Here is a 25894-nt window from a genome sequence, read left to right on the forward strand (position 1 = left end):
TGCACCACTCCAAAACAATGATAATAAACATCTTTGTCCAAAAACCTGGACACACTTTCATCAAGTGGACAAGTAAAAATTCAACGATTTTAATCAGTATTCTTGCAGAGAAGTGTGGATATGTATATGCATATATACATATATATATATCAAAATTGAGAATTTACAAATAAAACCTGATGCATTTAGTCTAACAGTGGGAAAGTCCATGGAATTTCAATGTCCTATAGTGTCTTTGACGATGTTTTCAGTAATTCCACTGCATACCAAGATTGAGTTTGAAATTGAAGCTCAAGTTCAGCTGATTTTGGAGTTGAAAATGAGAAAAATAGACAGTGCTCAATAAAGCAAGCCTTGCATGCTCATCCTGCTCCTTGAAGATGCTGGAGTGTCGGAATTCTGTGTCTAGACTCTGGTCTTCACACAGGATCAGCAGCCGGTGTAAGATGGCTCTAGAGTATGCGGTTGCAAACAAACAGACAAAAAGAACTGTAGGGAAAAAACTGTGGAAAAGCAATGTCTCAGCAAAACTGAATCTTGTTTGTAGTCCAGACCAAGTGGGACTGAGCTCTAGGCTGAAGATGTCCGCGATGTCCAGAGTGCACCTGTGGGATGGACTCCTGAGATGGGGGCCAGCAGGGCTGGGGACACTGTCTTTCCCCTGCTCACGGCTCCAAGTGCAAAATAGTCAACATGGCTGTGTGGGCGAACTTGCAGTGGACAGTCCTGTGGTCACCACTTTCCTGGGATGGAGACCCCACACTCATACCAGCCCACGTAGTAGTAGGGGGTTCCAAAACCAATGTGGCCAAAGCTGACGGGCTCCTGGCGATACTGGCGATAGTATCCTGGAAGGGTGATGGGAATGAGAGGGGAACAGGTGCATTAAAATGAATTGTCAGGCAAAGTCTGCATCCTTCCAGTCTCCCTCCAGACCAAAGCCCTCTGGCAAACTGTTCTTACTTCTAAATAAACAGAGGCACTGGGTGGGAGGGGCTCGCCATAGCCTGAGATTTACCTCAGGCAGGGTCAGTAGGAGGTGATCTAATTGCTCTATTTCTCTCTCCTCACCAAACAAGGTAGCCTAAGCCAATCACCAGTGCACTCTCACCCTGGGGCAGCCCTTGAGCTCTGTAAATAAAATTGAGTAGGATTCACAATTGCTCCTCATGGAGCTTAAGGCCTCCAATATGCCAGAACTTCAAAACCCTATAGTTTGATTATCAGGACTTGGGTTGGACTTTTAGATCTTTCAAGGGTATCTCCCACAGGAAATAATCCTGTGGCATTAATACCACTTCACCATTGAAATAGACATGATGTTCCAACCTACCCACAATGTTTCAGGAAACTCAACAACTGCTCTCAGGCTTGGCCTATTTAGTCATGCCAAATAAATGGCTCCTTGTGATACTACCAGTGACTCTACTGATTAACCAGCTTCTAAGACCCAGGCCATGATCACAGGCAAAGAAACACAGTAGGGTACAGATAATATAGGCATGTAACTGTAGCTCAGGGTAGCTATAAGAACCTGAAAAATTATGATATATTGCGTATATTTGTTATGATGGTCAAGTAGGCTAGGTTAGGTATCTGATCCAATATTATTCTAGATTTTTTGACTTCTTATTTTTATTTTTTAGGACCTAAAACATTCCAAACATCCATCTTCAAATGACAAACCAAGGAGAAGCTACGACGAATCCTGTGCTGTTATTCCCTCCTCTTCTATCCTCTGCAGAACAGAGCTAGCATGTGTTCATATTTACCTTGGATGGTAGGGAGCGCTTCTATATAGGACTGAGGCCCTGTTCTTCCATCAAGGTGTGAATCCACAAACTGGCAGTGGTCTTCCCCTCTTCCCCAGCTATCTCCAATGCTGTAGAATGTGTCTACATAAAGGAATATGACAGTGAATGACTAGTGAAGTATGTCACTTGCATCTGGCCTGGAAGCTGGAACAAGCTTTGAGGACCATTACAGTTGGCACATTACTTAAGTAGCATGTTTCACACATTTAAAAAATGGTTAAAATGGCACAATATCAGTAAGCATTGTAAGGATTCAGCAAGATGGTATATCCTAAATATTTAACCAATGGTCAGAAGGGAGAAACCATGAGTGACACATTGGCAGTTCTAGTCTATACATGAAGGACTTGTTCCTTAGTTTTGCCAAAGGAATAGAGAAAACTGGGATAGAAAATATATAATCAAATAATTGTGAGAAACAAACAGGTCTATACAAATAGAAAAAATGCTTTTTTAGAATTGGCTGATTGCATTATGTTCATTTTCAATTTAATTTTTGACTTAGCAAACATGTATACTATGAGGGAGTTTCACTGTAATAAATCCGCAGATGTATAGTTTTATACATGAGAGGGCACAAATCTGTAGCAGAAGGTGCTGTCCGTGGTCCTGAACCACTACAGCCCAGGATGGCAACATTATGTCTCCCACCATGGGAACCAGAGAGGATGTGTGACCGCTCTCAGAGATGTTGAAACAGGAGAAGGACACAGTTGGAAGATACAGGAAACAGCAGAGAGAAAATTCCAGAAGTTTGGGAGAAAGGCAGATTTGTAGAAATTGTCAGAGCAAGAAAGGGGAAGGGAGACAGTATTTTGACATTGCCTTGAAATGATCCCTACTAAAAGTGATATCTTAATAGGGTAAACAAATAAAAATGTCATAATAAAATACAGAATGGTCAAAAGGAAACATAAAAGATTATCAACTAAAAATGAATAGCTGTTTTGTTTTGAAATATGAAACACGCTAAAGCTGGACACCAGTGGCTCACTCCTATAATCTTAGCTACTCAGGAGGCTGACATCTGAGGATCAGGGCTCAAAGACAACCTAGGCATACAAGTTCTTGAAAGTCTTCTCTTCAATGAACCTATAAAAAGTCAGAACTGGAGCTGTAGCTCAAACAGTAGTGCATCAACCATGAGTAAAAAGAGCCAAGTGAGCTGGAGATGAAGACCCTGAGTCCCTGAGTTCAAGCCCCATTACTTATATAAGAGCAAACTACCAAAACAAATTGGAATAGATGAGTTAAAACCAACTGGCCAGAAAATGAATTTTTAAAGTGTTAGGAGTCCAAGGTTCTTGTGTCTTTCTTTGTTTGAATCCCCAACCGCACTGAAAATGAGGTGATTTTAATTCTGACAGAGCAAGCAGCATGGCTAACATTCGTTCACAATCTGCATCTTTTTCTTTATTAAGTGGTGATGGTGGTGGTGATGGCGGGGGTGGTTTCCTCAGTTCCCCCAGTTGTTATTGAATTAATAACCAATAAAACAGTCTTTTAAGTTTCTAACTGAATTTCAGACTTTCCTCCCAAAGTAAGTGGATTTAAAATACACACACACACACACACACACACACACACACACACACCAAGGTCAGAAGTAGCAACCTTATGGTAGAGCCTGGTTAGTGTTTGAATGATGACAGGTTCCAGGCTTCAACTCTATGCACCTTCTCTGTCAAGCTTGTGTCTGATAAAACCAGACTTCTCCATACCTGTGTGGCCACCGTCCTCATGGACCTACCTTTCAAGTTGTCACTGAGGTAGATCTTATATCTCAGTGAATTGCAAAGAACGACTCCCACAAACTTTTTATACCACGTCCGTTTCACATATTGCCGACCGTGGCAGTCTGTGTAGCCAGGGTCGTGTTTGAAAGCAAATGGAATCCAGATGGGCTCACCACCTTGACAGCAAAAAATACAGCTCTAGGTTATGCAGCCTCCCGTGGCTTATCATCATTCTTGCAGTGTCAGAGCTTAACCTATTTGCTGAGCCTCCCTCTTCACTCTCCTGTTTGAGTTCTGTAATACAACTTGTGAATTCCTTTTACCTGAGCATGTTGACAGTATTTGGATTTCATCAAGGAATGTTTGGTATTAAGACCTAAGCTTCACAGGGAAACCAGCTGTCACAGCAGATTTGATCTTTTGGAGCATGCCATCCTGCCACAAGCCCCGCACCATAGATTCCCGTTCTCTTGTCATTTACAAAGTCAGTCTTGAGCTTAAGCAATTGGACACTTAATTCATCTTGCCATTGTTTCACCAACTGAGAGTACGCATAAGGGTTGAAAAAAAATATCTATGTTATGCACGTTGGCTACCTCCATCATGGGTTTTCACAAATATTGTCCACAATGGTCCTATTACATTTCCAGGTCATTTTGTTCCATAGATCAAGATGGAGAATGGGTAGAAGTTGCCATAAAACTATGAAAATTCATAAATGGCCCAGAATTTCTACCTGTAACCACAGCAACCTCACCTCCCATATTCAACCTGATAAACCAGGATGCCAAAATCCTTAGGATGAGACACTTACCTGGGGGCCTCACTACGAGCAGAGGATTGTCTGTGAAATGAAAAGAATAAAGAAATGACTTTGGACCGTGCTTCACAAATTATGCACATGTGGGAGAAAATAAATGGAAGAATAGAAGTGAGGCTTATTTCTTAACTGTCAAAAGTGTTCCTGTTTTAATTTTCTGGGCATTTCTTTTAGAGGAATACTCATTTCTTGCTAGCTGCCTTATTCACATAAAAGCTGTGGGATTCTGAAAATGATAAGGTTGTAATAATTGGATGCTACAAAATAGCTTGATACCTTTTCCTTTTTAATAAATTCTATATTTAAAGAACAGTGTGTTAGCTTCCTAAAAGAGTACAGATCATCTACTATATAATCCATTCACTTCACTTTTGGGTGTTTATCCAAGATAAGATGTAGGTCCATGCCAACATTTAGATATGAATATTTTTGGTATCTTTGTAAGAGTCACAAAGTAGAAATAGCACCAATTGTCCTGACAGGTGATAATAAAAGAGAATAAAGTATTGATGGGATGATGCATGGTTTTGCTCTAGGAAGCCAGTCAATGGGGCACATTGCAGATGACAGGGGACGTTCTAGAGGGTGAGCACTACTCTACAGTGACAGAGCAGAGAAATGGCTGCTGCTGACAAGCCCCGGGCAGCCTTGCGGTCTGACTCATGATTCTCACATGGCTGGGGTGACGGGTGTTGAACTAGCACATCTGGATTTATTTTTATCACCCTTTAGTTTTGAGTGTTAGGGATCAAACTCAGAGTCTGGTACATGCTAGGGGAGAGCTTCGCTGCTTAGATACATCACTAGTCAAATCTGAGTTTCTTGAGAGCTCTTGAATTAGAACCCTTTTTAAAGTGCTGGTCACTTGGCTTGAACTCAGGGCCTGGTCACTGTCCCTGAGCTTTTCTGCTAAAAGCTATCATCCTACCACTTGAGGCAGAACTCTACTTCTGGCTTTTTGGTGATTAGTTGCAGGTAAGAATCTCATGAACATGAGCCACCAGCACCTGGCTGGTCACTCACCACTCAGCCCCTTTACTTCCCTCAATTGCTGGTAGTGATACGAGTCAACTGAGGGAATAACAATGCTACTAGGCAGCAAGGAATGTGGGTGGGGCCTCAATTCTTGATTCCTATTGGTCAGAGAGAACTTGAAAAGTAGGGGGCGTGGCCGGAAATTAGTGATCCAGGAAGAATGAGTGGAGTCACAATAAAAGCAGTTCCTACAGCCCCTCCCCATAATACCCTGTCCAGTTTGGTTGGGGGCATGATGGGCCTGCTTTTACTGGATGCATGTCGTTTTGTGGGTTTTCTTTTTTGGGGGGGTGGTTAGTTGTAGGGCTTGAACTCAGGGCCTAAGCATTGTCCCTGAGCTCTCTTTGCTCAAGGCTAGCACTCTACCACTTTAAGCCATAGTGCCACTTCTGGTTTTCTGGTGGTTAATTGGAGAGAAGAGTCTCACAGCCTTTCCTGCCCAGGCTGGCGTTGAACTGCAATCCTCAGATCTCAGATTTCTGAGTAGCTAGGACTACTGGCATGAGCCACTGACACTCAGCTTGGATGGGTATAGTTTTATAAATATCCAAGACACAACTATGGTCACCAGAGTTTCCACTAGACTTCTAACTATCCTTTCAGGAAGTGGCATCAAGAATGCAACTAGCTGGCCACATCCAATGTCTTCATGTCTTCACTCCGTGCAGAATTAACTCTATTGTTCTGGCCATATTTGCTGACACTTGTATTCTGATCAACAAGTCACTGGGGTTCATAGTGGCCTTGATGTAACCTACTCTTCCAGTTGCTCTGGGTCTGGATGGTGCAGGGACATCACAGGTCTGGGCCTCTTCTCCATGTACATTGGTCACGCTGCATACAGCACACGTAGGCCATGCATAATTTCCTAGGCTAAAGGGAGTTTGAGGCAGTGGAGATCATCTTCTTTCTACATTTCAATGAAATCTTACCATAGCACATGTTCCACACACTCTGGCTGGTGATCTCAGAGAATTCAGACATACAATCATAGGAGAGAAATGCCGCTCCAGAATAAACTCAGTCTGTTAGCTGGGTAGTCAGCTAACCAACCGCATCCAAATGATGTCCACTGTGTCTAGAATCCAGGTTCTGGGGCAGCCCTCAACCACTCCAGAGCTCTGGGACATCTGTTTTTAGCACTGATCAGTAAGTTTTCTCATCCCGGGAGTCCAGGTGAGACCTAGGCCCATTGTTGGGCTGTAATCAAGCCATGGATCCAAACTAGGTTCTCCTGTATGGCTGGGCTGGGGAAGGCTCAGTTTCCAAGCTCCTGTGATTGGCAGCATCCCGTTCCTCACAGAGGGCCTCCACTGGCTATTGATGCTCTCAATTTTTGCCACATGACCCTGTCCACAGGGCAGTTCACAACATAGCAACTAGATTCTTCAGCGCTCCCGGGAATATGAATCTAAGATATGGGAGCCTGAGGTAAGGGAATTCTAGGCCCAGGCATTTTTGTTGTGTCACCATTGGCCAGCTAGACTCACTACCGCTCCTTGTTCCTGTGCATCACGGCCCATGTGACAACAGTTACAACAAATACTAACTAACAGAAAGAAAGAATGTTTATGTTATAAAGAGGAGCCTTAACGAAACTCCTCAAATGGAAAAGAAAAGATCTGACTGAGTTTTCACTCAGCTGTGGTTATTATTTTGGAGGCTTGATTCTACTCTTTAGAAAGGGTAAACAAGAAGAAAGTGCAGTTATTCATACCTGATTCAGTAACGAATGAGACCGAAGGACTGACTGGTCCATAGCCATGAGGATTTTTGGCTTGAACTTTAAAGTAATATCTGAAATAAGAAGAAAAACACTTTTGAAAAAGAAATTTATTTGACTTGTGTATATTAGGCAGACTCAAGCTACTGAACACTTAAGATTTTGTGGCATGCTTAGATCCTAATTCATTTTAATCGCTAGTGATCTTTGCATTTTTTCTGAACTTTCTCATCTTAATGAGCTGATAAAGTTATAGCACATATGACATGGTAATGCAATAGAATAGGGACATGAGGCAAACAGGTGGGTCATCAGATGACCCCTGGTCTGGGTTGTTTGTCTCCCCTCTGCTGATTTCTGATGACACCTGCTTGTTCCAGCTTAAGACTCAGGTCCTAGCCTGAGCTCTACAGCCTGACAGAGAGAAGTTAGAGTGTTAAATTTAGAGTCGAATTCAAATTTTAACCCAATCCTCCCATCACTGAAGTCCATACAGAAAAGCAGGATGTTGGGTCCCATAAGGTGGAACTCATGCCTGGCAGGCAAAGGGTGAACCTGGCTGGAGGCTGGCACCATCACTGGAACTAATCAGACAGTGATGACTTGGGCTTCCTTGAGAAGTGCTGTACTTGACTCTGGAGCCCAGAATGGACACCCTTCAAGCCACTGGGGTTTGAGCTTCTGGGTCTAAAGGGATGAAAAGGAGTAGTGGAAGAGTGATTGCAGAAGAAATGGTTTTGGAACAGAGGATGCTCTGGAAAGCACACTGTCTGAGACAGCTAGCTCATCTGGAGGGAGACTGGGTCTCAAAAGTGGCTGTGTACTCCTGCAGGATAACAGTGCTGGTGAGAGAAGTCCAGGGGCCCTGCAGTGAGCTAGAACTCACTGTGATTTCTTTACCCCTGGATTCCAGATGTCATGTCTCTCTCTTAGGATGTCCTTTTATAAGCGTGGTGGCTCTCCATACTATAGTCTTTTCCTCCGGCTTGGCTAGGAAGAGTGTCATAATTCAACCATCCAAAGTTCTGTATCTGGTTAAGTCAGGCACCCAGATTTCATGCACTAATTAAAATGGGGAAAGGTTATTCCTGTTGAACTTTCTAGGCCCAGAGCCTGAAAGCCTGTGGAGCCAGTAGCTCTGCAGAGCCTCTCCTGGCCTCACAGTGAGCAGTTATTTTCCCGTAACTTTGACTAATTGGCAAAGGAAAAGCATTTGGTAAAATTACTCTTCATAAAGTCATTCCTGTCTTATTTGGGAGTATTCCTTTTTTTAATTTCAAAATTTTCAAAAGACACCCACAATTAAGAACATCTGTGTTTCCAAATCTTAACATTGTTTGCTTCCTAATTACTCATACTTTGTGTGTGTGTGTGTGTGTGTGTGTGTGTGTGTGTGTGTGCGCTGGTCCTGGGGCTTGAACTCAGGGCTTGGTCATTTGTCCCTTGCATTGTTGCTCAAGGCTGGTGTTCTACCACTTAAGCCACACTGCCATTTCCAGCTTTTGTGTGGTTAATTGGAGATTAGAGTATCAGGGACTTTCCTGCCTGGGGAGGTGACTTTGAATTGCAATACTCAGATCTTAGCCTCCTGAGTAGCTAGGATCACACATGTGAGCCACGGGCACGCAGCAGTTATTCACAACTTAATCAGTGACTGTGGGGTAATTTAACCCAAAAGTTCAAGCAGGGTGTTTGGCACATGTCAATAATCCTGGCCAAATTTTTTTTGGGGGGGTCCGGTCATGGGGCCTGAACTCTGGGCCTGGGTGCTGTCCCTCAGCTCTTCAGCTCAAGGCTAGAGCTCAAGGGTAACACTCTATTGCTTTGAGCCACAGTGCCACTTCCCATTTTCTGGTGGTTTATTGGTGATAAGAGTCTTGTGGACTTTCCTGCCCAGGCTGGCTTTGAACCACAGTCCTCAGATCTCAGCCTCCTGAGTAGCTAGGATGACAGACATGATCCACCAGAGCCCAGCAGCTTCACTGTTTCTTATGTTTTAGATCTAACTCCCCCCACTCTGAGGAAGTTCTCCTAACTTTCTTTTCTACCCCAGGCTCAGGCTAAAACAACAACAAAAGTAGGAACTGTCCCAGTATTTTCTTATGTTTCCTACTGATACTGACCAGTGGAAGTAGACATATTTATACTCTTTTTTATTGAATCTGTCTCCTCTACCAGACAGTAAGTTCATGGGGACAGGACTGGAAGCTCCTGGGGACAGGACTGTAAGCTCATGAGTCAGGACTGGAAGCTCCTGGGGACAGGACTGTCAGCTCACAAGGGCCACAAGTACTTCGCCCTGCATCCTTGCATTCCCCTTAGGTGGTGCCTGGTCCAACATTAACACTCAGGAAGAGTTTAGTGAATTAATATGGAAACCAATGCCTGTTACAAGGACAAATAATACACCATTGCACAGAACCACTACCTAATTTTCTTCAAAAGTTAACTTCCTTCTGTAGGGCAGCACAAGTTCTGGAAGGCATGGGATTCCAATTTTGTCAGTTTTGTGACACAGTGCTGGGAGCATCTTCAGCTTCTGAAGTAGTGGGTGGCTGGGCTAGCACAGCTCTGTCATTCTGCACACAACAAAACAAATGCTAATCCTGCCTCTCCCATCCTGTCGTTTTTGTTTTCTCTAATCAATTCTTCATTGCTACCAGGGAAAAATAAAGGAAAGTACTTTCGCAACTTTCTGTTTTGCTACTCGTTTGCCGAATCTGAAATGCTAAACAATTTATGACTGCTCCATCGTAGGGAGCCTATACAGTACATTGCAATGCTCTGAGCAAAGTTCTCGGGCATTCTCAGAAATCTCTCAGTGCCTGGGCAAAGGCTAGATGCTCTGCTCTGCAGCAAACGTCTGTTTCATGGGAAGAGTCTGTTCCAGGCTTCTCCATGCTCCTCTGCCTGTGTAGAGCAATCTGGTCCTCAGACCCACCCGCATGCCACTTTGAGCTATTTACTAAGCAAGCCTGTGGGGTCTGTGCAACCATGCTGGGGTACAGCCATCTGCAGTCTATTCGGGAATTCTGCGGGACCTGTAGCTTGAAATTGGCTGTGGTGGAATAGTGACATAACAGGAATTGGAAAACAGCATAAACCAGAGCTTTTCATTTTCCAGAGAGCCAGAGGACAGGCACCTGCCAGTTCACACATGGAAGGTGTTTGAGGGTCACTACTTCCCAAACCAGGAATAATAGCTCATCTTCTTTGTAGCCACAGGAAACAGTTGTGCCTGTTCCTCACTGAATGCTACAAACTCTTCCATCAGGTGCTCCGACCAGCCAGCCACTGCTCACTTTATGAAGACAAGCTTGTAACCCTTACTTTTGGCTATGTGGTACTGAGGTTTTGACTCAGGGACTCATACTTGCTGGTCAGGTGTTCTACCATGGTAACCACATCCCCATCCTTTAAACTTTATTTTTTTCAGGTGAGGTCTCACATTTTTGCCTGAGACAGCTTCAGACCATTATCCTCATACCTGTGTCCTCTCCTGTGGTTGAATCACAAGTACACACAATTATGCATAGCTCATTGACTGAAATCGAGGTCTTAATTGTTTTTTGTTCTGGCTGGCCTTGGACTACAGTCCTCCTGATCTCTACCTCCTGAGTAGCTAGGATTACCTACATGAATCATTGCTATGTAACCCTTATTCATATTGAAATGCACCATTCTAGAATGATCTGAACTTCCATATCATAGTACTTATAGTATTTAGCAATTGCTGCTCCATTAATGTCCCATCTCCCCAGTGTGCCAATCACATTGGTGACTTAACCTTCAACACTTCTATCTTTGATGGCATGAAGTGTTTACCATAATAAGGAACAAGATATAAGCACAATAACAACATTGCAACATAAATAATAATTTCTCCTAAGTGAAAATGACAAATGTTTAGCATTCACTGACATTCCATAAGAACTATGCAGATGATTCAAGGAAACCATAAAAAATGCATTAGTTAACCCTCTGTTTTCAAGCAAAGGATCTCTGGGAACATGCCCAATCATCTCTTGTTTTGTTTTCAGACATCCATACCTTGTGTTTGGCTTCAGGTTCTCAATGGGCAAATGGGTGACCGATGAAGTTTGAGTGGACCACTTGTTTCTAATGAAGTCTTCATAGGATGCACTGTAGACCAGGTACCCTGGAAATGGGAATAGGAAGAACCCAGTGAGCATCAAGGAACCAAACTGCACCAGAGGTGTCACAGGGAAGGGGCAGCAGCGTGCACAGGCAGCTTTGGGGGAAATGCAGGGAGAGAACGTTTTGCTAACCTCATTTAGACACATGAGAAAATGTAGTCATGGAACAGATGCCTTGTCTAAGTTCCCATCCACTAACTCAATCAATAACCACCTGTCATGCAACTGTTACTTGATACTAAGAGTGGGAGATAAACTAATCAACAAGAAGTCAAAGCAGTGGGACTCCTTCTGGAATAGTCCATGGGGGCTCCAGGAGCAGTGTAGGGAGAGCTAACCTATGTGAAAGACATGAATTAGACCACAGAAGTCGAGAAGGAGGAAAAGATCCATGGCACTAAATACATCGGACAGGCAGCCTTTATTTCACTTGGCAACCTGTATCACCCATTAATGTCCCCCACATAATAAATAAGGATGTTGGTACCAGAATGCAGGTAAACTAGGCTCTGAAGCCCCTCCTTCCCACATTGTTTCCTGAAGGGGAGTCTTTTTGTTGTTGCCGTTCAATGAGTATGTTCGTTGTCATTCAATGAAATGTTCCTACTGTGGTTTGGAAACACGATTTCTCTCCAAAAGGAAGCTTTGTTAGAGGCTTGGCTCCCAGATTGGCCTTCCTGGGACTCTTCAGGAGATGGACATGGACATGGTCCTTAGTCATTGGGGGTATGCTTTCTAAGGGACTCTGGGCTCTCCCTCTTTTTCTTCTTTGCTCCCTAACATTAGATGAATTCCCAGCACCCCCATCCGGAGCTCCCATCAGAGGCCTAAAGAAATGAGCCCACCATGTCTTGAACTCAAAAGTACAAAACTAGAGGCTAAAGATAACTTTTACTATCTATAAGTTAATTGTCTGAAGTATTGCATTACAGTGGCGGGAAGCTTAACCAGTTGCTGCTGTCTCCATAAAATTCTTCTTCCTCTGATGACCTCCAGCTTCTGTCAGAATCAGGAGCTTTCTGTATGGGGAACTGGCGTGTCTGCTGATCCTTAGGCCTGGGTTTTGAACTGACACACATCTCATACGCCAAGGTCTGGAGGCTCAGTCTTTGGACATTCTGCCATCACTTCCACTTCCCCCATAAGGAACTGGGGTGTACTCAAGCTAGTTACGCAGCAAGCATCCAGCAGGATGGAATGAGGGTGAGCGGAAGATTCAGGCTTCAGTAGAAGCTCCTTCATGACCCTTTCAGCTGGCTTCCTGGCCATTTGCAGAGTGGCAGGATGTGAGAGATGGAATTATTTTTTGCATATGGGAAAGCCAAGGCCCAGGGAGATAAAGTAGCCAACTCGTAGTCAGATCAACCCATCTGGGACTAGGACTCAGGCTCTCAACTCCATCCACTCTCAGGCTTGCCAATATTCCACCCCATTGAAGGCGACATCTGCCCTTTCCATCAAACATACCCATCTGTGAACCCACTTATTCATCTATCTACCCCTGACGCTCTGTATTTACTACCTGTGTATCAGTGGAAATTGTGTGGGCATCTGCCCAAGACACACCTGTGACCACATCCCCAGGGGTGGCTTTGTCCCAGTCTACAATGACAAACGAGTGGCAGCCTTCCATGGCGACCACAGTGATGTTGCGAGGAGCTGTCTGGGGAGGCAAGTCGTTCTTCCTCAGATCATTGGGAATGATTTCATGCAGGCTCTCCACTTGGAAATGATCCAGAGCATCCGTCAGAGAGCAGGGGGCCGAGGGATCTTTACTTAGGTACGTCACATATGGAGCTAGAAAAGAGCAGAGGTGTACAATCAGATTGCAGCTGGCTTCTGGAGGTAGAATCATGGCATCTACTCCATGAAGTCTGACCTTGCAGCATTTTCCAATCCCTAGGCCCAAACATTTGGATAAGTGTGAGCCAGTAAGAGTGTGCATGAGTAAGTCAGTCACCCAACAGTTAACTAGCGTTCTTTCACAACAGTGCTTTCCCCAACCATCTTGGGACCAGAAGACAACATCCACTAAGCAAGACATTTCAAGCTTCAGCTGGGAGTACCTTCCCTAGGGCTTCATGAATCCACAACCACCTGGGATGTCTGTGCACAAGGCCCGGCCCAAGCACCTCTCTGCAACACCCATCCCTCCTCAGTGTCATAGCAACTACCCCTGTTTATGGGTGGGCCATAGCTCTTTCTACCCCTGTGATCTCAGTCACTTCAAGGGGTCTGAGGATGGGGCCAGGTGTGAGCTGGCATTACTGTTATACCTGAACCTCTTGGTGCAGATAGCATGCCCACAATTAAAAGCTCCAAAGGAAAATCTGCCCAACCCACAGTTTGTTTAATTCCATTCCACCCTGTAGGCTAGAAATGCCAAGAAATTGACGTTTGGAACACTCAAGTATTTTTGCATCACAATTCTTGTCATTCCTAGCGTCCACTGCATCTTTGACTGCTAGGCTCTCCTTCTTAGGATTTGTTGGGTCTGAATGCAATTTCTTGGCTCCTCCAACTTCCAATTATTTAGTATAAAACTAGGCCTATAGGGATTGTCTGTAGATCTCCTCAGAAAGTTTTGGGAAGTGGGTTATGACATCTTATAGGAAAGTTATAGTCATAAGAAAAATAGCCAACCCATGGTAAGTCTTTCAGTCTTTGGAAGTGCTCTGTAGGACAGCTAATCATAGCATTGAATTCTTTTTCATTTCTGCCATGGAACTCTAAGAACAGAGAGAGCACTTGGTGAATGTAGCCGGACATCAGCACACTGTGGGCACACTGGCATTAGCTCAGAAATGCTACATCAGAGTAATCTTCTTGTTCCTCAAGAACGTGAGGTTTAGACACTCAATCGATTACTGCATCTTGGCTGGAACACTTTCCTGCTTATGGCAGGGTATTTGTTTTGGAAACAGAAAAGTGTGATATTAATTTAAGCTGTTGCTTGTCTCCACTTGCTAACATATTAATCTGTCTCATCAGTGAAGTTCATTCAGAGCATGGGAAAAAGACTTGGAAAGAGAATGAAATACGGTTTAGCTACAGAGAATTTCCTACTTATATTGATTTAATTACAGAGAGAGAGGACAAACATGAGTTTCTAGAGAAACTTATAGGAAATAACTGGAGAAAACCAGCTTTGTTTCTGCTTATATCTATGCTAGTGGTTCCTGGTGACACCACACCATAAGCTGTTAACCCTATAGGGAGAATTTAACAAACTACATGTGGATAAGGCCTGGTAATAAATCTTATCTTAGGGAAACTAGCTTTGATAAAATAGAATGACACATATTCCTGGTGAACCTGATTTTTCTGGTTTTATTTTTATTTTTTTGGTTGGTCCTGGGGCCTGAGCTCTGGGCCTGGGCGCTGTCCCTCAGCTCTTCAGCTCAAGGCTAGCACTCTACCATTTAAGCCACAGCGCCACTTCCAGGTTTTACTGCTTATGTGGTGCTGAGAAATTGAACCCAGGGCCTCATGCATGCAAGGCAAGCACTTTATTACTGAGCCACTTTCCCAGCCCCTGATTTTTCTTTCTGGCTCTTAGGCTACAAGGGCAGCAGCCTCTTTAAATGATCCTCTGTTGGACACCAGCTGTCCTTGAGATCTTCCCTTCTTCTGACTTTTGCAGAAAGTAAATTCATATGCACCTCAACAAGACTGACTCACTAAATCACCCCAAATGGAAGGAAACTTCACTCTGGGCAATGTCTTGGCCAAGGAATTAGTTACACTCTTCTTCAAAAGGGGAAAGTTAAACAGCCATGTTTCTCCAATCAAGGAAGTTATATTTACCAACAAACCGCTTCTTTCCTGCCAGATCAAATTCTTCCTCAGGGAAGGAGCTGATGGTGCCTTCCTCCTGGATGACCTGCGGTGTGGTGGCGGGCATGGTGGTGGCTGGTGCTGGTGGCCGTGTGGTCTCAAATTCATAATCTGAAAGGAGAGGGAAGCTTGGGAATGGGGCCCTTCCAGGAGAAGGGCACCATTTGAAGTCAAAAGATACTTCCTTAAGATTCAATTGTAGTGCCCCTCTCCCCACTGAAAGAACTGCTATGCCTACACATACTGTCTCTAGTAATATACCAGTTTTTTCCACATCTGTCCCTTTAGAAAAACGGCTGCAGATAATAAGAGAGGAAGAGAAATCATATGTCCATGAAAACAGGGTTTTATGGTAATAGCTGTGGGGACCCTTGCAATTTAGAACCTTTAGAAGTTATGGCATCCCAAGAATAATAACAGCATCAGTTGTCAGTGATTCATGTTGCTAACCCAACACTCTTCCTGACCAGAATAATTTCCCCTTGTAGAGCCATAAAAGGTCATTAACAGTGAATTAAAAAAACTTGAATTTAAAAAAAGTCTGGGTATAGTCTATTTTTCCTCTGCTGAGGAGAAAGGTAGGATTAAAGATCTAAAGAGAACTCATTTTTTAACATTAAAAAAAAACAATAAAACCATGCTTCAATTGTCCAAACATAAAAAGACTGATTATTTTCCAAGGTGCCAAGAAATCCTCCTCAACTTCCTGACATGTGCTGTTTTTCTAAATCAAGTTTTCTTTGCATACTGTAGTGGATTAAGTCACTACATCAAACCTGGTTAGAAATAAATACAGCATCAAAGGTGACATTATTCACACAGCTATAGTTTAAGACAATTGGGGCCAAGGCTGGTGATAGGCTGGGGTGAGAGGGGGTTTTGCAAATCCTGAGCACATCCTGAGCTCAGGTGTCAAAGTCCTCAGCAGGTGGGGACAAGTTCCCCTATGAACCTCTGAACTACAGAGGCAACGTGCACAGCACACAAGGTGTTCCATAGGCCCCAATAACAACAGCATCAGTTGTCATTTCTTGAGAGGCCGTTCCAATTCCTGCCAAAGGCACTTCAGATACATGTGCATGCATGTGTGTGTGTGTGTGTGTGTGTGTGTATGTGCATGCACGCACACGCACTTGCCACACTGGGGTTCAAAAATCAGTGCTTCATGCTTTATAGGCAGGTACTGTACCACTTAAACCATCCTTTATAGCCTTTTGGGGGAAAAGGATGGAATGAAAGGATTTCATTATTTTTGGAATAAGATCTGGAGTGATAGCCTACACTTTGATTTTCCTATTTAATGTTCCCACATAGCTGGGGTGATAGGCATGTACCAACACACCCAGGGAGTTTCTGAGCTTTCTGCAAGGTCCAGTCTCTGAGATTCTCCAGATCTCTACTTCCCAAGTAGCTTAAGATTACAGATGTGAGCTACCGTACAATTCCTGGCTCATTTTATATTCCTGAACGTACTGTACTTGAAAAGATACTATAATAAGAAGTAACATATCTAGCAGTATCATAATTTGTATGTAATTAGAAAAGAGGAGGAAAAAAAGGTGTGTGCAAGAGAGAGAGAGAGAGAGCGAGTCAGGGAGGAAGTCCAGATGATAGTTAAACCATATGGTTTGGCAAGCAGAGGTAGGGGAGAGAGCCAAAACAGTAGCAGCCCTAGTATTTCTTCACCAGAAAGAGACTGTGAGGGGGGACGGGGGTTGGGAGATGTGAGGGGGGAGATGGGAAGGGACAGGAAGGGGAAACAAAGGAGGAGGCAACAATGCTTGATAAGAAATGTACTCATTATCTTGCTCATGTAATTGTAACCCCTTTGTAAGGTATTTTCACAATAATAATAATAAGAGACTGTGAAGGATTTGTTGAGAAGCTGCATTTGCTTGTGAAGCACACTGCTTTCCTTTAGATCAAAGGTGAATTCAAGAGGGACTCTAAGGGGAGTGATGGCTCTAACCACCATCTCAAGTCAATCCAAAGGAAATTGCAATTGAAATCATCCACTCAAAATCAGATCCTTGGGGAGGGAAAGAAAATACACAAGTGTTTTAGAATCCACTCATACCTTCATCATATACAACATAAGCCTCTTCTGTCGGTGTTATGTCTGTCTCCAGGCCTGAGAAGTCATCTGGGGAGGGAGAGAGAGCAGGAGTCATCTTGTGATTCTTCCAAGTGCTGTCTGAGTTGGGCCCAGGACATAATGTAACAGTTATCCACCTGAGTGGCTCATAGAGACCAGCCAGCTACACCAGCATCTCCTCACCTCTCCAGAGACCAGCAGAACTCTGGAGTGGTGCTCTCTCCTTTGGGATCAAAAAGGAATGATATAAATGTCCCCTGACCAGGAGCTAACATGTCTCTGTTCCTGGGGATCCCTCTGCCAACACAGCCCACCCACCCATTAATCAGCTAGGATTATCAATCATTACTCAGAAATATTCCACTGGCATGAGTCTACCTGCCTTTTGGGACTCTAGTTTGATTAATATCATGAGTGTTAGTCAGGCATTGTGACCCAGGCCTGTGATCTTAGCTCATCAGGAGGCTGAGTTCTGAGGATCACAGTTGAAAGTCAGCCCAGGAAGGAAAATATATGAGATGCTTATTGCCAATAAACCAACCAAAAGCCAGAAGGAGAGCCTTGAGTAAAAAAACCCAATGAAAGTGTAAGGCCTGAGTTCAAGCCCAAGTCCTGGCACAAAAAGTGTTCATGTGCTAACACAGGCAGGCCTCGCCAAGGGCAGTGGCACATCTAGAGTTGGCTGTCCAGCCCTTTGGAAGATGATGACCTGAAGCCACAACAGCCAGTGAGCTCAGCACTCTTGAGGCATTACCAGCCTCTTCCTGGCATGTCCCGGGGACCGGCGGATGTTTACAAGTTGTAGAGCACCTGGTCTTCAGGGACAGGTGGGTCGTTTCATGAAAAGCCATTCAACACAATTGGATGTTTCCATAGGTCACTCCAATGTCAAGATGTCCAAATCCCAGTTACTAATGAGCTGGTACAAAGTAGCTTCCAGGTTTATACCCACTGAAGTTTGGAGTTCTTTTGCCATTGGTTCCTGGCCTATTGTATTCTTACTCTGTCACATAACTTTTAGGAACTTTGGGGACTTTTGACTTTTAGTATTACTTTTCCTGGTTAGCAGTGTAATCTTCTCATTGTATTATCCAGGTCAAAAATGAATAAATTGTGCAACTTTCGCATTCTGGGATGACCAAGAAGAGGAAAAGTGTATTGCTTCCTTTACCGATTTCTGGCATTAAGGTTAATTCCTTGAGGTGCTGAAATACACGTTTCATGCATTAGCTCACAGAAAGCCGATCTTTTCTTGAGATGAGTGATGGTTGTGGCCTCTGGAATAAAGGAACATCCTATTTAATAACAATACTTCTTTTTCCTAAAGACCAAATCAACTCAGGAAAAAATTTTCTAAATCAGTGTCTTGACTCTAAGAAAAAGTAATGTCCAGATGTAATGCAGTATATTTACAGTTGTTTTAGAAAAGCTTGATTTTTGCTCCACCTAGATGCCATTCAGAGCTATTTGGAACCATGCAGAACTGGCCATTTGATGACATTCATGCCACCAGCTGGAACCTTTCCGTGTAAATGCAGCTGCCAGTCTTCAACCATAGTGGCGGAGTTCTTATTCCCTTCAGTAGTTTACTCATGGTCATAAAAACGGGTGAAAAATATCACCAAAAAAAAGAGAGCATCTGAACCCTACAGAGAAACAGAAATATGAAAAAAGATTTACTGTTCATAGTTGAGAGAAGGGGAGGAGGAAAAGAGGAAGGGGAAGTAACAACCCTTAGAATCCAGGAGTATTTTCACCCTCGATGATGGGTCCAGCTGAAGTAAATTTCAGTGATTCTCTGTATTCTCTGTCAGGAGAACAAGTCTGGCAAGGTGGAGCTATTTACTATCATGGCTGATGTTTTTCTGCACCATGGAATAGGGTTATATTACAGACTCTTGAATATTCATCTGGCTCAGAACATTTCCAAGTACACACAACTTCATCAATGCACTGTAGAAAGAGAACCTGGAAAACAAAGACCAATGGCTTTTACTTCCCAGCTGGAAAACAGACAAGACCTACATATTCAAAAGATGACTGGGTACCATGAGGAATTAGAGATGGAGCAAAAGCCACCCTCTCAGGTACCCAAGGAATATACGTTATCTCATGGAAAACTCAGGTCAAGCAAAAAAACACTGCGTGTGTGTATGTGTATGTGCATGCATGCGTGCCTGTGCATGCGTGTAAGAAGAGAGAAGCATATAAAATGCATCTGTGCCTACAGAGACATATGACATCCATACAACTGAAGGAGTCCCCAGAAATACAGCTTGAATGACTGCATGACTGGGTGGTGCAAAAATATTCCAGAACATCATTTGCAAGCAGTGTTTTCAAGGAAATGAGAGGGGTGTGATTTAACAAAGTGAGCCAAGACTCTCAGATATGGAAAGATGCTTTCAAAACCAGAGAGCTATAAACAGAATGTTAGCACTCTGCAACTAGAATGGGATGTCAGATGGTCAGCCGAAGGGGGGCAGAGGAGGAGGGGTTTCACACCGCCTTCCCCCCCCCGCGCTCCTCAGTGGCCACTGATGCAGGTACCAAGTCATAATCACTACATAATCAACAATAAATGCTGCAAGTGAACAAAAGCCTTGGACAACATGTTGCTGAGCAAAGCTCAGTGTATACACACGGAGGCCCAGCATTCACAGAGGGCAGCATGGACTGGACTGGACTCAGCATGATGAAAGAGAAGCGTTAACGTGAGAGGCAGGGCAGGGGGAGGGAGGCGGGGAGTAAGTCACTGGTGGCTCTGCAGCAGACTCCTTAGAGTGGTATTTTTCCAACATTACACCTCTCTACTCCAAGTGTTAGTGCAGAAATCACAGAATGCACTTCTGCATATGGTGGCCACAACGAAGCACTCAGCCAAGAAACACTGGATGTATTCATTTTATAGATGGTGCACAGACTTTTCTTGAGCAATTGGACTCACTATGTTCAAACCTCGAGCCATGTTTAGAACCAAATATTTCCTCTGTCTCTTTCTCTCAAGAGTGTTTGGCTGGTGGGGTCAACTTAGAGATGGTGAGAACAAAGCAACTATAAGAGCTAAAATGGAGGGAAAGAGAAAGGAGAGAAGGGGGCACTTTGGGAAGTGATGGGTGCCAATGACTTTGGTGATGGTGGTACATTCAGGACTATTTTCTCATCCCTAAACTCATCAAGTTGTAGGCACTAAACACTGGCCACTCTTCAGGTATTAACCAAAGTGGCTTTAAAGGAAAGAGATAACTACAATTTGCACACCTGCAAAGAAGTGCTTGAGTTGCTAGTGAAGCAGGAGGAATTTTAAAATAAAAGGCCATACAAGAGTATCTTAAAAATAATAACATATAATACATTAAAATATTGAATAAGGGTACGTTGCACTCCCAAACTTTAATTCTCTCCCCACAAGATTTTGCCTTTATTTGTACTAGTTTTCAAAATTCTGCCTCTGAGTAGATTATTCTTCAGCCTGAACTAGGGAATTTGAAGAATGCATCTAAGTAAAGAAAAACATATAAGTAAATATGACTTACAGAGAAGAGACACAAATTTCCATGCTTGCTAAATTAAAGCTAAAAGAAAAAGCATGTGAAAATAACATGCCCTAAGATTTTTAAAAGACAAAATAAAATGCACATAATTATAATCAGATTCTAATCATTCTTGCTTACAACCAATTTTAAAGCAATTATCTATTTTAATTAGGCTTCTGTTTAAAAACAAACACATCCACACATGCAGAAGAAAACTTGTGGTACTAGAAATTCAAAGGTAAATTCAGATTGGTACTCACTGGTTAAACAGTAGAAGTACTTCCTCCCCAGTGACGTGGTTCCTTGTTCCGCTGGGTGAATTTGTTGTCAAGTTTTCCTCTTTCTTTGGTACTTCTCCATGAACAGAACGGCTTCAAACAGCATCTTCATTTTGGAAACTGCATTCACAGGCACATGAGCTTCTCATGATCAGCAAGGATTCCAAGCATGGAAAGGATTCCTGAGAGGAAGGAAGGGTCTCCAGGCTGTGCTAGCGTTGAATACTGAGCTCACAGCAGACAGTGCAATTCAGCTCAACTGAAATTTATCCCTGTTGCTGGCTGGCTCCATCCACAGCAGTTTGAACAATGGCCTGAACAGAGATGATGATGACCTGCGGCACAATTGCAGCCTGGACCATTACATCCCAGCTCCATTCTTCTGCACGAACACAGAAAGACACGAAGGGCAGCTGACTGCCGGGATGGAGTGTGGCAAGGCTGGGGGAGTTCATCCTCACATCACGGGAAGCTTGCAGATCCATAAGAAGCCCAGCCAAGTGAGGATTAGCATTTTCCAAAGGGAAGGCTGGTGACGTCGGCTGCCAGCCTCGCTGGGGAAACTCGACTTTCCTTAGATTCACAGGGAAACTGACCATTCAATGTCCAGATGGTTCACCGTGTCTAAATCCCACAGTTATTCATAAAGCCAGCCTCCCTCCCCCCTCCCTCTTCCTTCCCTCCTTTCTTCTTTCCTTCCTTCCTTCTCTCCTTCCTTCCTTCCTTCTTTTAATATAACAACTATTAATCTACTGGTATCCCAGAAATCACTTTAGGAAACAGTAGCTCAAACTAATGTCATAAATTTCTGATTGATCTGTGACTTGGATTGTGACACAGGAACTACGGTCAACACTGAATTTTAGATAAGCAACACATGGCATTTTTGTACAGCATGTTCCACGCAGTATTTCTTAGCTCACTCTGAGAACTCTCTCTGGGACCCAGGACCATCAACAGTTCCCACCTGGACTAAAGGTGACCCTCGTCAACGTCGTGCTCATTACTTACCGCTGCCGGCAGGCTTTGCCACCCTGGACATGCAGCCTGCTGGCTCAGAGGGCTGGGTTACCGGGAGGATGAAGCTGGTTACCTTCGGGGTAGCACTCGGGGATCCCATGTGAGTCTAGTATCAAGTTGCCGTGGTCATCGTGCTGCTCCAGGGTCCCGGGGGGACAGGTAGGGGTGGGAGTGGGAGGCGCAGGGGTGGTGGCCGTGGTGGTGGTGGTGGTCCGAGTGGTGGTCCGGAGTGTGGCTGTCGGGCGCAGGGTGGTGGTGGTACGGCGGGTGGTGGCCACGCGGCGAGTGGCAGCTGTGGGCCTTCGGGTGGTGGTGGCAGCCATCGTGGTGGTAGTGGTAGCCACCGTGGGGGTCGTGGAGGTGGTAGGCCTCGTGGTTGTGGCGGTGGTAGGCCTCGTGGTTGTGGCGGTGGTAGGCCTCATGGTTGTGGTGGGAGGATGGGTGGTCGTTCTGATGACCTCCAAGCCCACCAGGGGCTTCCCTCCAAGGCTCAGGATGGGCTTCTCCTGGGCACTGGCCAGGGGTTTGCCATGTCGTCCCTGCCCAAAGAGGGGCAGACCCTCGGGACTCACCACAGGAGTTCCTCCCAGATCTGAAATGAAATCAACCGGATGGAGTCATCCAGAGGAAATCAGAAGTAAGTAGAAAGGGTCTTCTATGCATTTCTGTATTATATTTTAATCAGGAAGAGGTAGTGGAATAATGAAAAGCGTAACAGCCTAGGAGGCAGTATCTGCCATCCAGACAGGTACAGCCCACTGTAGCCCCTCCTCTCTGCATTTCCTTATACAAGTGCACACTTCTGTCACTGTTACGTCCCATCATGCATTCTGAGAAAACTCAGTATCTACCAAGGGAAGTCACTCCTACCTCCTCCTAAGGAGGAACAGGTTAGTTTGAAGCAGGGATAGCAAACTCTTTCTGTATGGAGCCAGAAAGCAAATATTTTCATGTTTAAAGGCCAGATGGTCGCTGTTGCAACCATTCAACTCAGCCCTTCTACAATACATAGCAAACATGTTAGATGACACAGATACAAATGCTTTGGATACTGAGGACTTTGGATACTGAAATATTAATTTTGTATAATTATCACATGCTCCAAAATCATCAATAGTATCTTGGTTTTTTTTTTTTGCAATCATTTGAAATCATATTCACTATTCTGACCTCGTGGGTCTTACAGAAATAGGCTGTGGATAGTGGGTTATAGACTTCAGCCTTCTGCTTTCAGTGGCTAATTTCACATACTATACTATACTCTTACATTTCTAGGGGTGGAGTCCACAGGAAGCAGTTAATTAAAACTGTACAAGGGACATGCTGAGCCCTGCCTCTTCGGGGGGAACTTCTTCCCACATGGCTGAAAGTAACTGGTCAAGGCAACCATTAAAAATGAGGGGAGAAGACAGGAGTTATTCTATGACTAATTCAGTACATTTTTGTTTCTTTAGCAATATGTTTATGGGTAGGCATGGCCAGGCCCTGAATTCAATCTCCAGAAATACAAATAATATAAATAATTACTTTAAATAACATAAAAAGGAAACCATCCTCACTCACCTACGATAGTGCGGCCATCTCCTCCCAGTCTGACCCGAAGGGGATTGCCGTGTGAATCTTGGAGGTATCTACCTTCTGCATTCAATACCAGCCCACGATCGAGATCCACCACCTACACCCACACACAGATTGAAGAACACATTCAACACTTGAAAATGTTCACATTAATCCAACTTCCTGTGCATATGCGCAGAGCTTCCACAGAAAAAAGCCATTATTTGAATGGGAAAAATGCTTCTTACCGTTCCCAAGACTTACAAAGCTATCCTGTTTATCGATGTTATTTTCTCAAAAATACAACACACAAGAGTGTTTCAAATATTTTTACCACATAGTACACTGCATCTAATGCCACGTAGGAAATATCTTAAGGATCCATCAACTGAGGGAAGAGATTACAGTCCTCAAGAAGCCAATTAAAAGGGATATTGGACTTCTCTATCTATTCACCTACACAAACAAAACTGGTTTGGACTGCCATTCTCCTCTCTACCCCCACATCACCAGATCTCAACCTCCTGAGCAGCTAGAATTACAGGCGTGAGCTATCAGCACCCAGCTAGTGTCTATGATTTCTCTTTTCCAACAGCACATGAGCAACCAAAATGTGTAAAGAAGTTTACCCTACCCACTTGGTTCCATGAGGGCCGTTGATAATTCTTTGTCCATTCTGTTTCCCATTACTGCCAGAAGACACATTTTCTTCCATATTTGGTCTGCCATTATAACCTGCATAGTGTAATAACAAAAAAATAACAGTGCCCCGCAAATTCTGTATTTCTGAGCCACTGGCTTCATCCCTAACTCTAAGTTATAACACGTCATTTCAAACAAACACGAGAGACAATTTTAACTCACTGCTCCTATGTGGCAGATGACAACAGTCCTACAGGTGACCTCACAGGGCAAGAATGGCTACAAAAGGACAGCGCAAATCCATTTTCTGACCAGATTAGAAGAATAAGCACGTGCCACACAAGGAAAATTTCTTCATAGAGCTTAAGGCCGAAGTGGTTACCAATGAATTTTAGCCAACTGGAGGGCACAGGATGATTAGGACAGAGCATATTGATCTCTAAAGGGTCCTCAGGCTATCCACCCAACAGGACAACTACGTCGAGCTCTTTGAGCCCTATCCTCCGTTGCCCATGGCGCAGGTGCAGGTGCGGGGCTGTCTGGAAGCGGGCTGGACTCTAGACCGCTTGAGGGAGGAGGATTGCGTCTGTTGGGCCTGGGGCCCCACACTGAGCACCAGACCTGGGGTACCAGGGCAGTGGACCAGAGTCCCATTTGGTCTTCAGGGGAAAGTGAGGATAGCGGACAGATCCTGGCCACTGCGGGGCTGAGCTCTGGGGAATCTCAGACCCAAGACAGCCCGGGCGGGAAAAGTCCATTCGCTCCGACTGACCAGCAAAAAGCCAGAAATGGAGCTGTGGCTCAAGCCGAAGGAGGTCAACCTCGAGCAAGAGAGCCAAGGGGCAGCAGCGCCCCTTGAAGCCTCAGCTATGGGGCATCCACAGAACTAACTAAATTCGAACCCGGACCCAAAAGCAAGGGCGAGCTGTCACCTTGCGCGTGGGTGAGCCTGGCGGGCGCGCGTGCCACCGGCGTCCGGAACCGGCGCTGCATCCGCTGGCGCAGCGACAGCATGGGCGTGGTGGACGAGAAGCTGGCTGGGGCGCGCGTGGTGTGCTGCGGCCAGGATCGCGGGCCTGGCGGGGGGCCGGGGGTGGCAGGGGCGCGGGCCGGGGGTGAGGCCCTCGGGGGGCTGCCTGCAGGAGGGGGTCGCTCTCCCCGAGGGCCATCCTCCTCTTGGTGCGCGGGACCCGCCTCGCCATCCCCGGGCGCGCGCGGGGCGCTCGCCCTTCCTCCCTTCCTCGGCCCGTCGCGGCCCTCGTCCTCAGCGGTGGAGACCGAATGCGGGGATATGGACAGCGCGGGGCGCTGCCCAGGGACAAGGGCGCCCGGGCGGGGCTTGGGCCGGGCCCCAAGGGCGTCCATGGAGCCCACATCTGTGGCCTCCTCTTCCGTGCTGCTGTCCTCGGAGCTGCTCCCGGAGGAGTCCCGGCCCAGGCCCAGGCCCCGGCCCCGGCCCCGGGGAGCGGGGCGCCTGGCGTGGGCCAGCGAGAGCTCGGGCTGGGACAGTGACCGGCCTGCGTCCTCGTGCGTGGACCGAGGGGCGTGGACCGAGGGGCGCGGGCGTAGGGGCGCCGACGGAGGTGGCAGGTGGGGCGGCCTTTCGGGGAGCCGGCCGGGGGCCAGCCTCCTGGGCACAGGGGG

General features: G+C 45.2%; 1 protein-coding gene across 1 annotated transcript in view; it reads right to left on the reverse strand.

The window, feature by feature from the left end:
• Positions 1-224: 224 nt before the first annotated feature.
• The window catches only part of Fndc1 (fibronectin type III domain containing 1), a 52495-nt gene continuing 26825 nt past the window's right edge, over positions 225-25894 (reverse strand). Inside the window, exons 11-24 of the mRNA XM_013024533.1 lie at positions 25183-25882; positions 24243-24343; positions 23615-23726; positions 22125-22643; positions 19297-19299; positions 17200-17265; positions 15093-15233; positions 12852-13082; positions 11179-11287; positions 7123-7202; positions 4365-4394; positions 3565-3726; positions 1773-1895; positions 225-848 (exon numbers count right to left, since the gene is read on the reverse strand). Of these exons, the coding sequence (XP_012879987.1) occupies positions 733-848; positions 1773-1895; positions 3565-3726; positions 4365-4394; positions 7123-7202; positions 11179-11287; positions 12852-13082; positions 15093-15233; positions 17200-17265; positions 19297-19299; positions 22125-22643; positions 23615-23726; positions 24243-24343; positions 25183-25882 (2493 nt within the window). The 3' untranslated portion in view covers positions 225-732. The remainder of the gene's footprint in view (positions 849-1772; positions 1896-3564; positions 3727-4364; positions 4395-7122; positions 7203-11178; positions 11288-12851; positions 13083-15092; positions 15234-17199; positions 17266-19296; positions 19300-22124; positions 22644-23614; positions 23727-24242; positions 24344-25182; positions 25883-25894) is intronic.

Source organism: Dipodomys ordii, unplaced genomic scaffold (assembly GCF_000151885.1).
Source record: "Dipodomys ordii isolate 6190 unplaced genomic scaffold, Dord_2.0 Scaffold77, whole genome shotgun sequence".
Taxonomy (NCBI): domain Eukaryota; kingdom Metazoa; phylum Chordata; class Mammalia; order Rodentia; family Heteromyidae; genus Dipodomys; species Dipodomys ordii.